This window comes from Micropterus dolomieu, linkage group LG13, assembly GCF_021292245.1.
Source record: "Micropterus dolomieu isolate WLL.071019.BEF.003 ecotype Adirondacks linkage group LG13, ASM2129224v1, whole genome shotgun sequence".
In the NCBI taxonomy this organism is placed as follows: Eukaryota; Metazoa; Chordata; class Actinopteri; order Centrarchiformes; family Centrarchidae; genus Micropterus; species Micropterus dolomieu.
In genome coordinates this window covers 15211293-15226584 of record NC_060162.1, presented here as the reverse complement: position 1 = coordinate 15226584, position 15292 = coordinate 15211293, and the positions used below count along the sequence as shown (strand labels likewise).

The 15292-nt window shown below is 40.4% G+C and overlaps 4 protein-coding genes across 8 annotated transcripts in view; 1 reads left to right on the top strand and 3 right to left on the bottom strand.

The window, feature by feature from the left end:
• ess2 (ess-2 splicing factor homolog) overlaps positions 1-3124 on the bottom strand; it is a 5757-nt gene extending 2633 nt beyond the window's left edge. Inside the window, exons 1-7 of the mRNA XM_046066578.1 lie at positions 2743-3124; positions 2225-2393; positions 1961-2044; positions 1586-1755; positions 1266-1383; positions 978-1111; positions 94-196 (exon numbers count right to left, since the gene is read on the bottom strand). Of these exons, the coding sequence (XP_045922534.1) occupies positions 94-196; positions 978-1111; positions 1266-1383; positions 1586-1755; positions 1961-2044; positions 2225-2393; positions 2743-2889 (925 nt within the window). The 5' untranslated portion in view covers positions 2890-3124. The remainder of the gene's footprint in view (positions 1-93; positions 197-977; positions 1112-1265; positions 1384-1585; positions 1756-1960; positions 2045-2224; positions 2394-2742) is intronic.
• The window catches only part of LOC123981604, a 14921-nt gene extending 3496 nt beyond the window's left edge, over positions 1-11425 (top strand). For 2 of the 4 annotated variants that reach the window (XM_046066585.1, XM_046066583.1), the window contains exons 2-4: positions 2805-2980; positions 4604-4727; positions 10148-11425. In XM_046066585.1, the coding sequence (XP_045922541.1) occupies positions 10177-10860 (684 nt within the window). In that variant the 5' untranslated portion in view covers positions 2805-2980; positions 4604-4727; positions 10148-10176 and the 3' untranslated portion in view covers positions 10861-11425. Of the gene's footprint in view, positions 1-2804; positions 2981-4603; positions 4728-8182; positions 8425-10147 lie in introns of those variants that run through there. The other 2 variants (XM_046066584.1, XM_046066582.1) reach the window with 2 other exon arrangements.
• LOC123981606 (homeobox protein goosecoid-2) lies at positions 3769-5275 on the bottom strand. Its single transcript, XM_046066588.1, has 3 exons — positions 4882-5275; positions 4526-4761; positions 3769-4192 (listed from the first exon to the last, which is right to left on the bottom strand). Exons 1-3 carry the CDS (start codon positions 5138-5140, stop codon positions 4115-4117), a joined length of 573 nt encoding a protein of 190 aa, XP_045922544.1. The 5' UTR covers positions 5141-5275; the 3' UTR covers positions 3769-4114.
• rnf185 (ring finger protein 185) lies at positions 11152-15292 on the bottom strand. 2 transcript variants are annotated; one of them, XM_046066587.1, is made up of 7 exons: positions 15172-15292; positions 14626-14910; positions 13685-13703; positions 13269-13381; positions 12993-13047; positions 12497-12614; positions 11152-12409 (listed from the first exon to the last, which is right to left on the bottom strand). In XM_046066587.1, exons 2-7 carry the CDS (start codon positions 14802-14804, stop codon positions 12312-12314), a joined length of 582 nt encoding a protein of 193 aa, XP_045922543.1. In that variant the 5' UTR covers positions 14805-14910; positions 15172-15292; the 3' UTR covers positions 11152-12311. The 2 variants fall into 2 exon arrangements, with proteins under 2 accessions (XP_045922543.1, XP_045922542.1); XM_046066586.1 differs by having other exon boundaries at positions 14626-15261.

The window sequence follows — 15292 nt, the reverse complement described above, 5'->3', positions numbered from 1 at the left end:
GGAGAGTTGTTGAAATAGCTACTTAAGGCAGCATTTAGTTGCATCTGTCTCAGGACCGTTACTATGTTGAGGAGGATTTTAAGACACACTTACCAGGTGCAGGGGAGGGCATTGTTTCAAAACCATATCCATTCACTGTTGGGGATTCATTAGGGATGAGTTCTTTCCCATCGGGGCCAACTTTACCCTGTTTGAACTGGACAGACAACATGATACATCAGCTACATCTTTCAAACTGAACTAAAAACTGCCAAACAGAGACAGTTAACTACCCAAAGGCAACTTCAGACTAGGGTTGGGCTGATAGACGATGCCATCATCCATCGGCGATGGCTGACCGACATCACGATGTTGAGTCGGCATCCCCCTGCCCCCCAGCAAAAGAAAATCTCAAATTTTCACATTATACCACCCTGTGAAAGCAGGTTTTTATGACCATGAACATTCTTATTATTGCTTTTAAATTATGCTTTGCACAGTCTGCCTCGGAATTCTCTTCTCCCCACACTCTGACACCCTCACACTCACGTAGGTAAACGCCCCGGCTTGCCCCGCCTATGTCTGTCTCTCCCCCCCCGTCTGCTCCATTTTCTCCATCAGTAGTATATTTTATAAAGTCGCCTAAAATACAGAGAACTCATCTTTTTTCCGTATATTTCCACAGGCGATCCGTTATCACGGCAGCAGGTGAGCTGCACGTCGGCTTAGTAATGACACAGCCTAACAAACAACTGAAACCAACATCTGCACTCTGTGTGTTCACTGTTGCTTTACCTGATCCGTGCGTAAAATATCCACCGCGACTTGTAACACTAATAGTCTACCAATTTTTTTACTGAGTGAAGTCTGTGCGAGAACAGATGCACATAAGACGACTTCTACCCCCCGTGGGCGCGCACACACATACCCAATGACACCGTCTAACCCTACTTCATGCCTCATTTCTATTTTTCATTTACCATGTTCCTAAAATGTACCTGTGCATTGAGGGCTGCAGCCTGCTGAATCTGGCTTTTGTTTAGAGCCTTGCTGAATGGGTCTCCTGCAAAGCGCGTGTTCTTGTGAATTACCTCCCGTGGCTTCTTAAATAAAGCATCATCGTCTTTAACACCTGATTTAAAAAAAGAAAAGAAAAATGTGACACGTGAAATTCACTTTTTTTTCCCTCCTCTCCCACAGCTTCATTTGACCAATTACATGCCTTCAAACGGGATTTTTTTCAGTAAGAAAAGAAAGAACAAAATTCAATCCAAGTTTAGTCTTACCCTCTGGATAATACATCAAGGCATTCTTCGCTTTGTACTCCCATGTTTCAAGTCCAGCTTTGACACATTCAAGTGCAGCTTTCTCCACTGACGGTAACGCAAGGTTCTCCTTGTGGCGCTGAAAAATATCAATGGTCAAGTGTTTAATATCTTAATAATCATCAGACTGACCGTGATCAACTGTCACTTCAAATGAAATCATGCAATCTTCATAACCATCAACTCTGTGGTTTCTAATTCTATGATCCGCACATAATCCAAGCATTTCATTCATCTGCTTTGAATCGAACTAAAGCTTTCAACTCTGTACATATATATACCTGTTTGAATTCAGCCTCGGCCTCATATAACCAGGAATGCTTCAGTTTCTCCTTGTCGTCTGCTAGATCCATTATGTGCTCAAATGATGCATTATCCTCGCTGGTGTTTTTAGCAAGGAAACGATCCAGACAGGGCAGCTCTTTCTCTTCCTTGTTATCAGCCCTGCTCTCTAGAAATACAATAACAATGGAAATTGGGTTAAATTACTGTTAACCATATGCCATAAGTCCACTCGTTTGAGTATTACTGCCAAACACTGTTACAAAGGATTTTAAATTGGGACACAGATCCGTGAGTTCATATAAACACACAAAATAAGCTCGGAACAGTGTGTTATCTGTTACTAGTCTTTTTAAAAAAACTCAGATACATACCCCCATCTAAACCTTTACTGCCATGAGTGGAGGAGGGAGACCCTGGGTGGCCCACTGGCGTCTCGAAGCTAGCCGGTGTCACATCTTACATACAAAGAGGATGAAGGGGGAAAAAATAGGTGTGTCTGGTAAAAACAATGGGTTTCGCTCACAGTGTATTTTCAATAGCTTGTGAAATCATTTCAAATTCTTTCCTTCTTCAATAAAAAGGTATAATAATAACATGAAAATACAGTGTTAAATTTCCCTCCTTGCGTTACTCACAGGGTGCAGTAGACCGTGGTGTAGATTTAGTCAAAGACGAGCCATATCTGATGGAAATCTCTCTCATTCTCCCTAGATCACCACTTTCCTCTGCTTCAAGATAGTCCTTCTGCGCTTGCAATTTAGTGACATCTGGGAAGAAGTCCCTCTGGATGATCTTCTCTAAAGTCTGTTAGAAGTAGACATGTTGGTACATTGTATAAAGGGAATATAATTATATTTTCGTTTGTTATTAAACAACAACAACAAATGATAGAAATAAAATGTCTCACTTTCACTCAATCTGGTATATTGACTTGGCTTGCTAGCGCCCTCTGATTTGAATAGTCAGTTTATCAGTCTTAAGATCAGTAAAGAGTTCTCATAAATGACTTAATCACGAATATCAAAACACATGTCACACATGTGACACTAAATAATTAACCTGTTAAAACTGTTTTCTTGGCTAGCATTAACAGAGCGAACACAGCACTCCTGTTGTTTGATGACTGCTTGGTTGTATTCATAGCTGACGTTACCTCAATGTACTTCTCTTCATCGAGAACCTTTCTCTTCAGTTTTCCTTTGTCATCCTCCTCAGGTTGTTGTAGGAGAGCCATTGTTGTGACCGTCACAGGGACGAGAGTCCCGGACAGTGATCTCCTCACACTGGCGCTGCCCTCCATTGTGGACGCTATCAGCCTCCTTGGCTAACGACGATCCTTCTGCGACAAACACCGACTGAATCGAAACGGAAGGCGGCTTTTGTACGTATGAGTAAGTTTAAGTATTTAAAGCACACAGAATATAACTAACCGTAAACATTTAAAACTGTGCTAACGTCACTAAATTTAACCAGCTAGCTAACTGGTGATCGTTAGCTAACTTCAGGACAGCGTACAAACAACGACGTACTTACGGTCTGAAGTTTTACGTCACAGGAAGTTTACTGCCTCTCAGGGGATTTTCAGTATAAAACAAAGAAATTTCCAGATCAGAAATAAAAATAGGCTAATCAGTCTAGGTATGAAAGGAAGACCAATTAAACACATCTGGGTTTACGTTTACTATAACCTTAAAATAAAAAGTTGTTTTATTTAGTCTAATACTATTGTAGAAAGAGTTTTAGGTCCGATGTACTCACTTGAGAATGCAGTAAGCTACTGACGTAACCATGCTGCATTTATAACAACATATTCTGTATTCAGACCACGACGCAGAGGTTTCACTGATTCCTCTTATCTGCCCATTTATAAAATACACAATTTATATTCAAACCTAGAAATTATGTTGTGACCCCATTAATTATCTCCTGAGTCCCCCAAATTGACAATCAGTGGTTTAAACTGATTTGGAGATGAAAGTGGAAAGTTACTGAATAGCCTACACACAGATGTTTAAATAAACTGAAATGTTTAAATTCTTATCATGTACACTGCATGTCAGCTTTTAAAGTGGTATGACAGACAGACAGATAGACAGATAGACAGATAGATAGATAGACAGATAGATAGATAGATAGATAGATAATTAAATTTGGATGTGTTATGGCTTGGATAAAAATGAAATCTCTCAAAACAACTTTATTTGCTCTCAAGGACACTTTTTTCACAAACAGTGCAAACTGTAACAATCCATTTACCGATTCAAGATTAGTATGAGCCTAGGCTATTCCTTCTTTCATGCACTCAAGCGAACAGAGTAACAGATTCAGATAGGCTACAAAACTGTCGCAAACACACAAAATGTTTGTCTATTTTGTGGTGGGGAAAGCTTTTGTCTGTTGTGTTTTTGTTGCTATTATATTTAATAACAGCAAAAGAATCCTTGTAGTTATGTAACTCAAGTGGACACACACTCAAACAAATGCATGGCTCTCTTCTGCTGTGGTCCATATATACAGTACAAAATTTAGTTTTCTGTGTTTCCCACACCAAATGAGAGTCTTTTTTGACGCCGCCACTTTGCTCTTCTGTTTTTAAACCAAACCTATCAGAAGAAAAAAAAAGATTGTATTATTTAACTGTCATTTTATTGTTTCATTACATACTGTACTTAATTGTGCACATTGTGTATTCACATTTAAATAAACAAGTAAAACAGCACTGGACAGCATTATCAACACAGGCATATAAATAAAACCAGTGCTATCATATCAAATTAAGTATTTAAACTTGCACACATCTTTAATAATGGTCAAGTGTTTCTCCACATGATGACAAGCTCCATCTGCCAAAGCTGGCACAACACAAGAGCAGTTTGAACCTAAATCTAACTCCGTATCAGGTAGGACAAAGGCTGAATGTGACACAGCAGTCTTACCTCCACTCTTTCTTCTCTTAAGTTTGTGTGCTGTGCTAGTTTCTCCCTTGTGTTCACATCTGGATACTGGTTCTGCAGGAACAGCTCCTCCAGTGCGTCCAGCTGCTCCTCTGTGAAAATAGTGCGGTGACGTCTGGTTCGCCTCTGCGCCTGACCGGGCGCTTGCTCATCTCTGTGAGCATCGCCTAACCTGCATGGGTCTGTGAGTATCGGCGCTGGGCATCCGTATTGACAGGCTGCAGGGAGGAGATCTGATTTTAGGTCAGGGAGCAGAGTGAGCATCACTGAAGTCAGTAGTTTGAACTATGTGTCAACAGAGGGGACTCTTCTTGTGAAGAGAGTGGGTTTGGTCTTACCTTCATGAATGAAATCAGCCTGGAATATGTCTCCACAGTGGGAGCAGTAGCAGCAGCACAGACAGGCATGATGAACAGTCGCCGTCTGGCCTCCAACAGGACTCACTGCCTTCTCTTTTAGCCCACTTGTTCCACATGACCATCTGTCTTCATTACTGTTTGGATATTTGCTTAGTATGTTTTCAATAGTGAAAGGAAACTTTTGTCTCTCCATCCTGATCAATCCATCCATCTCCAAAGAAATCCCAATAAAACACATGCAGAGGATACTGACACGAAAGACTCGATAGTTCAGGCTCAGCTGCGTTTCTGCTTCTCCTCTCTCTACAACAGTGTGTCAGGCCCTTATAGTGAAATTGTGGGGGGTGGGGGGTAACAGAAAAAAAAGTAAAACTATAATCCCCCCTATGGACCAGACACATAAAACGGTTGAAACTTAATTCCTAGCTAATCTGGGCAGTTTTGTGAAGAGGTTAGGGAGGACAGCAGATTCAGTTAATCTTGCCTCATTCCTTTCTCCAAAAGAAATCAGATTTCACTGCATAAAATGAGAAGTGGAGAGCTCCTAAGATCCTTATTGTTGAGGTTTTAGAGAAAAGGGGATTGCTTGGTATTAGAAACCTGGATTTAAAGATGAACTTCTTTTTTTTTTGGTTGTGTATGCCGAATTTGAGGATTAGCTCTTACGTTTATTTCATAACGTCACTTTCCTATTTAGCTTTATCAACAAATGATCTTGTGCAAATGAGTAGATATTCAGTGAATGACAAGTTGACGCGACACTGGCAACAACACTGCATACTAATTACACAGAGTCATTAGGCTCTTGCAGATGAATGAATGACTCATCTTGCCAGTGACGTGGTGTGGTGACACTAATAGATTTGTATGTATTACTCGATACAGATAAACACAAATGGCAAAAGTAAATTCAGAAAGTCTGGTTTGTAGTCACAATCACATCTCTTATCTGTGTGGTGCAGTCTTTCACTCTCACTTCTCTGACAATGTGCACATCTGAGGTAAAGCTATTACAGGTTAAATTCATCCCCCCCTACAAATCCTGTGATTTCATACAAGGCAATACACCTTTTTTTTTTAGAGAATTAATGGATTTCCACAATCTGTCTTAAGCTCCTCTTATAAGGGCTTTTGAAAACAGATAACAATAAACACCATCCCATCCTTTTCACTTGGGTTTAATAGCACCCAGATTGTTGATGCGGAGCATGTGTGATCGCTATCTGCAGTTATTGTGGTTCTCAATAGAAGGAATTGTACCACATCCACATTGGTTCAAACTGTTCAAAATTCATTACTGGGGATTAGAATGATAAAGGTTCATTTTGTTGTTGCAAGAGCAATATTTGGTACAACAGGTAAAGTAAAGTAAATCCACCACCGCCCCATGGCTGATACAGCTTTTCTAGATTTGTCAGGAGCTGCTTGGAGTGCCCTCTCCAATTGAATGTGATTTTCACCTGGAAACGTTATCAACATAAGAAATGTTCAATTCAACAGCATATGATTTTGGAAGGCCAACTACTACCCTTCAAATACACAAGCTGAAGTGTCTATAAAAGGGAAATGGACAATATTGTGCAGCAAACTCTCTCTCACTCCCCAGAAAAACAAACATCAGATCAGATATATAGTGAGAAGAAAGAACTTCAGGCCGAGGCTGAAAAAGAAAATGGAATTGTTTCTCGGCTTTATCGTGATATGATGATGCATTTTGGTGATTATTTTCTGGAAAATTTTACGCAGTTATAATTCAGAATTGTAATTGTCCTGATGGTGCCAATATTCATTTCAGTAGCTATCACTGACTGATGTGCCCTTTAGGATATGTGTTCAGACACACCAAACAGCTGCTCAAGCAGCAGGTCAGTGGGAGTAAAAAATGAAACATGAATAATACAGGACACAAATCAAAATCAATGGCACAATTCAGACAGGAGACACAGGATTAAATACACCCACATGCTGACATATTGCATACTGATAAATGAGCAGAGAACCTCACATGGCAGACTATTCACGTGTGAAAAAGCTGAGTGTCTCTGTTGGCTGCTGGCCCAAAAGCTTCTGGGGAATCGGCGACTGTAGCTGCGTGACATGCAGAGAATCAACCTTCCTCACTGTGTTTCCTCCAGTCTTGTGTGTGAGCTTGTGCAGGGAAACATAGTAACCGCTGAAGGTTCAGAAAACACATCTCAGGTACTAATACCCGGGAGACTTGAGAGGAATTAAGTAAAACACTCTGTGATTATTATTATGTTTCTATTTCCTTTTTTCCCCTAACATCTTTCCCCTGGAATCTGAAAATCAGCTGATCTGGTGTTTCAATCGTCATGCTTCAATGTCGCCCTGTATGCTTTCTGAACTAAAGTGATGTTGAACTCATAGTGACCAAAAGCATGTTTATGCTGCCAAAATGTAACAGTACACGCAACAGATACAAATATATTTGCAGATGTAATACTTTTTTATACCCAAAGGTGAAATCCAAGTGTATTAAGTCCCATATAATGTCTAATCCTCTTTTGTAGTTTGTTTAAATCTACTTTTAATGTATTAAAGTCCATTTTAATAAGACTTCCAATAGGCTACTAATTAAAGTTTCTTTTTCACACCAGGGTGCATTTTAAAGTGAGTTTTACTGTATTTTACACAGACCATTGCAATGTCTACTTGTGACCCCTCACCAAAGGTTGGCCTGTAGATGCAGGCAGATGGGTCAGTGTTACCTTTGAGATTAGTTGAACCAAAAAGTGCCTTTTCCCTCTCAGATTGACTGAATGATTTGTACAGGCCGGAACAGGTATATTTAACAAAATACATTTTGAACAAAAAGTCAGAAAAAATAACTTCAGTTTTGTGTAACAGAAATATTTTGCCTTTCTTATCCCTTTAACCACTTAAGAAGCCCAAATATGGAGTGTTTTAACGCCCAAAAGGTGTAAAAAAATCTTGTGAAATATTCTGTCTTTCTTTTTTGTCTATTTTTCAAGCATAGCATGTTTGTGCCTCTACACTAGGCATGACCACACTAATTCTGACTTTTACAAACAGTTAGGAGACCAGAATCATGACAGTATCAAAAGAACACTTTATTTAAGTATAGGCCTACCTATGTCATTTATGGGCTGCTGCACAACAAGTGCTGTTATTAAAGGGCGAATCACAGAGTTATGTTGCTGCCTCCAGAACAGAATATGAATTACATTTTAAGTCGTGCGCCCTCCTGTGACAAAAGACTACAATGCCCACTCTTGAACGACAGAGCGACACAGCGCGGCAGGCAGTCCGCCACTCGCGATAACTCGCGTTGGGGCAGCAGCTGGGCGGAAAAGGCGGGAGAAGACTGCCGCTTCCGCGTCCGCGCAGCACAGACACAGCACTAGGGCAAAATGGACGATAAGTTAATATTGGCTGTATTTAATTATCCAGAGCTGTACAATGTCACTTTGCCGAATTACCGCTGCACGGAAAGTCGTGCAAATGCCTGGAGAAGCATCAGTATCGTACTGGGTCTCCCATGTGAGTGACTTTTTTTTTGTTTATCACAACTTTACTGCCAGTTATTATTTGCTTAGCTCGTGCCAGTGTGGTCGACTAAACAGACAAAAATTAAAAAACAGTGGGAGCTCCAGGGAATCAGAAGTATATCAGATTCCTCTTGAAAAGAATTTGTATCTTTTCAGTATTTTCTATCCGCGCGAGTGCAGCCCGGTGATGTCCATGCAGCCGCGCGCACCGTGCTAGCGGTAGCAGCCGCAGCTCGCACGCCGTAGGCCGCGCTGCATCGAACGGCACGGTCCGGCTGTGCCACTGCGCCGCCAGCGGCGTGCCCAGCACGGCTCGGCGGAGGAGGAAACATGCTCAGCGTCACGGACTCACTGTATTTACCGAGCCGCTTTTCGTCTCGCTTGTTAACACCGCGAGGTTCATATAAACCGAAAGCTTCTCGTGGAAGCGTCGGCGGCGGCACCACAGTGTGTTGGGTGAAATGTGTCAGAGCCAGGGGACAGAGGGCCCCAGCCTGAAATAATCAGGTGCGCTGTCATGGTCAATGCTGGAGCGGCATATAACACGGATGAGGTAACAATGACCTCCAGAAATGGCGTAGCAAGACCAAAATAAATAAAACAAATATATACTAGAAATATATCATACCGTTGATGCATTACACACTAAATTACGTACACCTTTTATATTTAATGCAATCCAATACAACAAATCTGCCACAAACTCTATATTTTCTATATTTTGGTAAAACTTTCCAAGAAGTGCTTATTTAACTGTGATTTTAGTGGCCACCACATTGTTCACAGTCTAAAGTCAAATGCCACAGAGTACAATCACCACCAGCTGAAACAATTAGCCGATTAATCAGTGAACAGAAAAATAATATGCAGTTATTATAATTAATTGTATATATGTATATATATATTATTATAATTAGTTGTATATATGTGTGTATATATATATATATATATATATATATATATGTATTATAATTTTATTAATTCTAGTCATTTTCAAGGCAAAATACAAAATGTTTTTTTGTTTTGTTGACATTTTTCACTCATTTCTGACATTTTATAGACAAAACAAGGAATCCATTAATGGAAAAAATAATTGGCAGTTTGATCAATAATGAAAATAATCGTTTGTTGCAGCCACAATCAACACACCTCTGACAGTGTAAAAAATAACACATTAACTTCACATAGAAGAACTGAATTTGCTCTTGCAAAAGTTGCCTCTGTTATTTTGTCCACCCTGCTATGTTTGTATCATAATCTAGCACAGAGCTTCACTTAGTCTGTTTGCCAGCAGCAGTGATCTAATTGCTCACTGAGCAGTATCTGGCCAGTGTCCCGGACAATTCTGTATCCGGAGAACAGAAACCCAGCAGTGCTTTTGAACCCAAAGGTCAATTCTGAAGACCAGTGCTACTGGCCATCCTTATTTAATTTAATTACAACTTCAATACAATATTTGGGTATATTTTCTAATCAGTATTTGTCAGGTACTGGCAGAAGAACACACTCACAAGCCACTTAGGTGTCTGAGCCTTTTAGACTAACATCTGTGAAGCAGACGTATCAGATATTTAGGGAAAATATGTTTGTTGTAAGCACACAGTTTAAAAGCTTTGAGGTTAATTTTGCTTATAATATGCAGCTTAAGAGGATGTCCAGGTTGCAGAGTTTTCATGATTTCTTGCTCCTTACATTCTGATATTTTACTTTTCTAGCTGAGGAGTGTAAAAGAAAATGGAAGAACATGAGAGACCGTTACTTGAAGGAAGTACGAATGGAGATCAAAAGCAAGAAGCAAGGAGAGATTGTGCAAAGTAGATGGAAATACAGACAACTTATGAATTTTATTGCACCCTTCACCGGATCAAGAAGCGGAGTGGCAGACATCTGCGGCAACAACGGCGATGACCACGACAATCCTGACAACGAATCTGGGAGTGCGGAGGGAGAAACCACATCGTCGGAGGCAGTCAAGACCCCGCAGCCCATCGTGAAGGTCCCGGTGAGTCAACCTGAACTCAAACCCCAGGTAGCGTTTGTGACTCAGCTCCCTTCAGTGTCTCAAGACGCACAGATGGCCCAGCTGGCTGTTCTGGCTAAGATGCCACCAGGCCCACAGATGACCCCAGTCAGCAAAACTGGACGGAAACGGCGCCTGATGCAAGAGTCACACTCACTGCCTTCTTCTCAAAGTACACCATCCCCTACAAAATGGCTGGTCAAAGACAATGGCACCTCATTTCCCAATAGGCCACGGGATGAGGACGAACTATTTCTGCTGAGCTTTGTCCCCGCTCTGAAGCGGCTTGCCCCGCAGAAAAGGTGCGAGACAAAAATAAAGATCCAGCAGATTATGTATGAAGCGGAGTTCAACGTTGCACAGGCAGAATCTAAAGAGAAACAGCCAGAGCCAGAAACGCAGGACTAGGCCAAACTGACTTTTTTTGTACTTGTTTTCTAAAAATCTCTTCCACAAAATGACTAAAATATCTATTTTTCTTTGTTTTTTTTACAGCACAAAGTGGTTTGAGTTTGACGTCCCTTTTTCATGTAAAATAATTAACAATGAAGAATAACTAAACTTCCTCAGTATTGAGCAAGTTGTTGATTTTTTTTCCACACTGCTTTGGTTTAGTGTGTCGTAATTTGTGTATTTATTAGACGAGTAAGGCTAAGAATGAACCCCTAACAGGTTCACACCGTTATAGGACTACAGAGAGACTGATTAACATCTTTATTTACACAGCTTTACTGTCAGTAGAGGAAATTCACATTTTAAAAAAGTAGTTTTATGTTCAACCGATCAATCATTTTTAAATCTGTAATTACAATATTTTACATTTAATTACAGTGACATACAGAAAACCGAGAGGAAAAGGAGACCGATGGAGAGGAACACTGTTTTCATAAATTAATCTATCAATTGCTCACAACACATTTTTTTAAATGTCATCTAAAATAAAGAGACAATGTTTGACGTCTGATGTTGAAAATATTGCCGATGAGATGCATAAATTGTAACATCAGGTACAGCTCGATAAAAAAACAAAACCCAGCATTCTTAGTTCATGAGTGAACAGAGAGACAGTACTATTTTTTTCAGCAAGGCCTGTATGAATAGGCCTTTTTCGTGGAAGAAATGTTGACATGTCCCAGCAGGAAAAGCACAGGTGTAAATAATAAAATGCATGCTGGCTCACTGTCATGCCTTATTGGGAACCTTTAATAGAACAGATCCATTGTTAATGTTATTGGTAACACCTGTGCTTTTCTTGCTTTGACCAGTCACGAGTAGGGCCAACTGCCTCAAACTAATTTCCAATAACAGCAACCCTAATAGCCTACTTGATCCCTATAAACTAACGGGCCAATTATACGCTGAAATGACCATATAAAAACACATGGGATTGGTAGTGTGAGTGAAAATCCCAGTAAATGAGCACAGGGCACTGGTGGTAACTAATTTAATTAAAATGCATAGTGAATGAGCACCGAGAATGTTCTCCAGTTTCTCTCACCTGAACATCCTCCTGTATGCGTCTGATTAAAAAACAAAGAGTTGCATCAAGCAGCATGAAGTTTGAAGCTGTTACCATTTTGGTGTGCTGGTTTACAAGCACACTACTCAACTGTGTTAATGTGTTAAAACATTAGGTGACCAAGGTTAGTTGGTTCACCTTGAAATTTGTTTTTACAGATCTTTTCAATTGGAAAAACCTGCTTCATTCAAAACTCGCATGGCTTTGTGTCAAGATGACAGAAACAAAATTACAGAAAAACAAAAAGGTAGAGTCACATTGGTGCAAACTGTGATGATGTGCTATAATGTCGCATCTCTGTCAAATCTTTTGGGTTACCACAACATGTCTTTCCATGGATTTATGCAATCAGCAGCCAAAACATAATGACCAGAGCGGCAAACAGGAAGAGTCGAGACAGAAACTGTTCATCCATGTGCTGCGGTGTCCCAGGAGCCGCTGTTTGGGAAATTGTTTAACAGGTTATTTGAAATGTTTGTAATCAAAGACAGAGCGGTCATGGTGAAGTGTCTAAAACGTAAATACCTGGAGGAGGTCTTCCATCATTGATGTTAAAAGCTGTAGCAAAAATACCAAATGGAAAGGCACCGATTCCAAAGGACATTTGGAAACCCCCATCTCCAAAGCCAAACCCTTGAAAGCCCTGTGAAACACGCATTTCATCATTAACACACAGACAAATGTGGATCCTCTTAATGTCTAGCCATGTATTCACAATCCAGAGAGATGTGACGCAACAGTCAAAGCAATTTGTGATCATTCTCTGGAGACGCCTCTGCACCTCAGCACGTAGCATCTAATAGATCCCAGTGGGAAATGTTCTTTTGTTAATGGATAAAGCACAGGTTTGCACTGCAGCACCTACACCATCCTATGTAATGGTTTCATCATAAATGCATAATGTGACTAGACAGCTGACGATGCACTGAAAAACTGCATAAAGCTGCCTGACATGTTTGGAATCAAGAAAATATTGATCTTTGTTATGACCATGCATATATAGCATGTGTGTAGTACTTACACCACGGTTTTCTGGCTCAGGCCTTTGCCCTTGTGGTCGAGGAGGCGTTCTTTCTCTATAAAACAAAACCACATTATATAAAAGTTATTATTAACACCATTTATACATTCAGAAAATTTCATAAGTTATTACTCTCAACCAGTGGTATTACATGTTGCATTACAAATTGTGAGTGGAACATATTCACCACTGGAGAATCCTGAGGAGCATTGTGATTACGTAATACATAAAGTTTAAAGTCAGCCCGACTACACAATACTACACAAAAGTACCCACCTGGGGTCTTGTTGACCTGTGCTTCCCCGTCCATATAAGGGGATAACTTTGTCTCGGCTGATGCCAGCTTTACACACTGGACACACTTGTCTGTTAGGTCTGGTCTCCAACCACTGCATAAAGACAAAGAGATAGTAAGGACTAAGGTATGGTACGGTATGAGATTTTCACGGCACGGTCTCAGAAAATATCACAATTTCACAGTATAAAGTAATACACAATTATCCTATTATCAGTTACAATCACCCTTAAAGCATAAGGGTTCCTGGTTGAACAAACTTATAAAAAAAATTATTTCACAAAATATTATGTCCTCACAAAACTTTAAACCTGTTTTTTTATGTAACTGTAAAAACTCTCCCTTTTGAAAATAAATAAAAATATGCACACACACATGCAAGATAGGTTCAGCTTACCTGATGCAAGCAGGGCCAACTGGTCGAGAGGAGATGCAAAGGAAGATGAGTGTTGGACAGGAAAGAGGTTTGGATTAGTATAACTTTATATACATCTTAGAACAACCTGACTAAATATACAACATTTACCAAAGAAAAGGCATCCACATGTCCTGTGTTCACAAATAAAAACAAGACAAATGCCTCTCTGCTTTGGGTTAGGGTTAACTCTTTGAAAATGAATAACTAAATTGGCACCATCACCACTGATAACAGACCATATGCTAAAGACCTGACCTATCCTGAACAGACAGACGTTGGCTAGAGTTACATGTGAAGGTTAGAAGTTGGCTACAGAGGCTGGAAAGTTTTATGGAACTGACCAAGATGATAACATCAAAACGTATTTCCTTACACACATACTGTGTTACACAAGCAGCTCCAGGCTTGAATAAAATGAGGCCTACACTTTGTAAACATTAAACTGGCACTATTGATTCATCTCTAAATTCAAAAGTAAAGACAAAATAATGAAATTCCTGTAATAATCTGTAATAACAAAGATTTTATTCTAACTTGTGTTTTTTGAGGCAACTGTCAGTTTGATTTTATATTTTATGCATTTTTGTAAATGTGACTCAATGCAAGCAAAACATCTGCTTCACATACATAGCTGGTGATGTTTGAAAATAAAACATTATTTTACACATGTTAGAGCAAAGATAACACGCTAATCCAGGAATGGCCAGATATCAGCAATGTAACTGATGATGGTTATTGGTCGTTACAAATGTTGGCTTTCAAAACTGAAATTGGCCTGTAGGGTGTATGCCAACAGACCGGTGTAAGATTAACTATACTGGTCTGGATCTGGTCCGCCCTGTTCCTCATTACCTTGACCGAAGTGGGATACACTGCCTCCCTGTAAACCTCAGTCACAACATGAGTAAGTTAGCTCTTACCAGAAGAGGTGTCCACACAGGCTGATCACTGCATCCTTGGCGGTGTCCAGACATATGTTACACTCGAAAGTGCTGTCCTGGCTGCCACTGTCGGTCGCAGTGGAGCTGCTGGATCCGGCACTCTGGTTTTCAGTCGCCGGAGTAGAGCCAGAGGTTGGTGGGGGGGCAGCGGTGGCCATTTAAAGATAGATCCAGTCAACACGAAGGTAGAGGTGGTGCGACTCTGCTGGCACCCAGCGCTTTAAATTAAGTACATAGGGAGGCCCAGTGGACGGGGCTTTGTAGCTAACAAAGAGGAGCAAACGAGAGACTGAGCTTGACACAAATAGCTCTTAAAACAGCAATGAAATCGAGTAAAATCCGCCGGCTGCTAGCTAGCTCCCATGTATAAAATGTGCCGTTACGGAGTTGCTAACATTAGCATGCGAAGAAGAAGAACTGTGGAAAACGGACAGCAAAATGTTTGACAGATTAACCGCACACAAAGCAACGAACTACAAATACTAATACTAACAAACTTCGTGGTTCAGAATGTGATTTTCTTACTGAAAAATCTAAACTTGTCACGAGAAGTTGAGTAAATATCCTTTCTGCTGGTTGCATCACATCCGCGGCGGCACCACACACGTTAACCGGTAGTAGATCCTGGGGGACGAAGGGGGCGTGG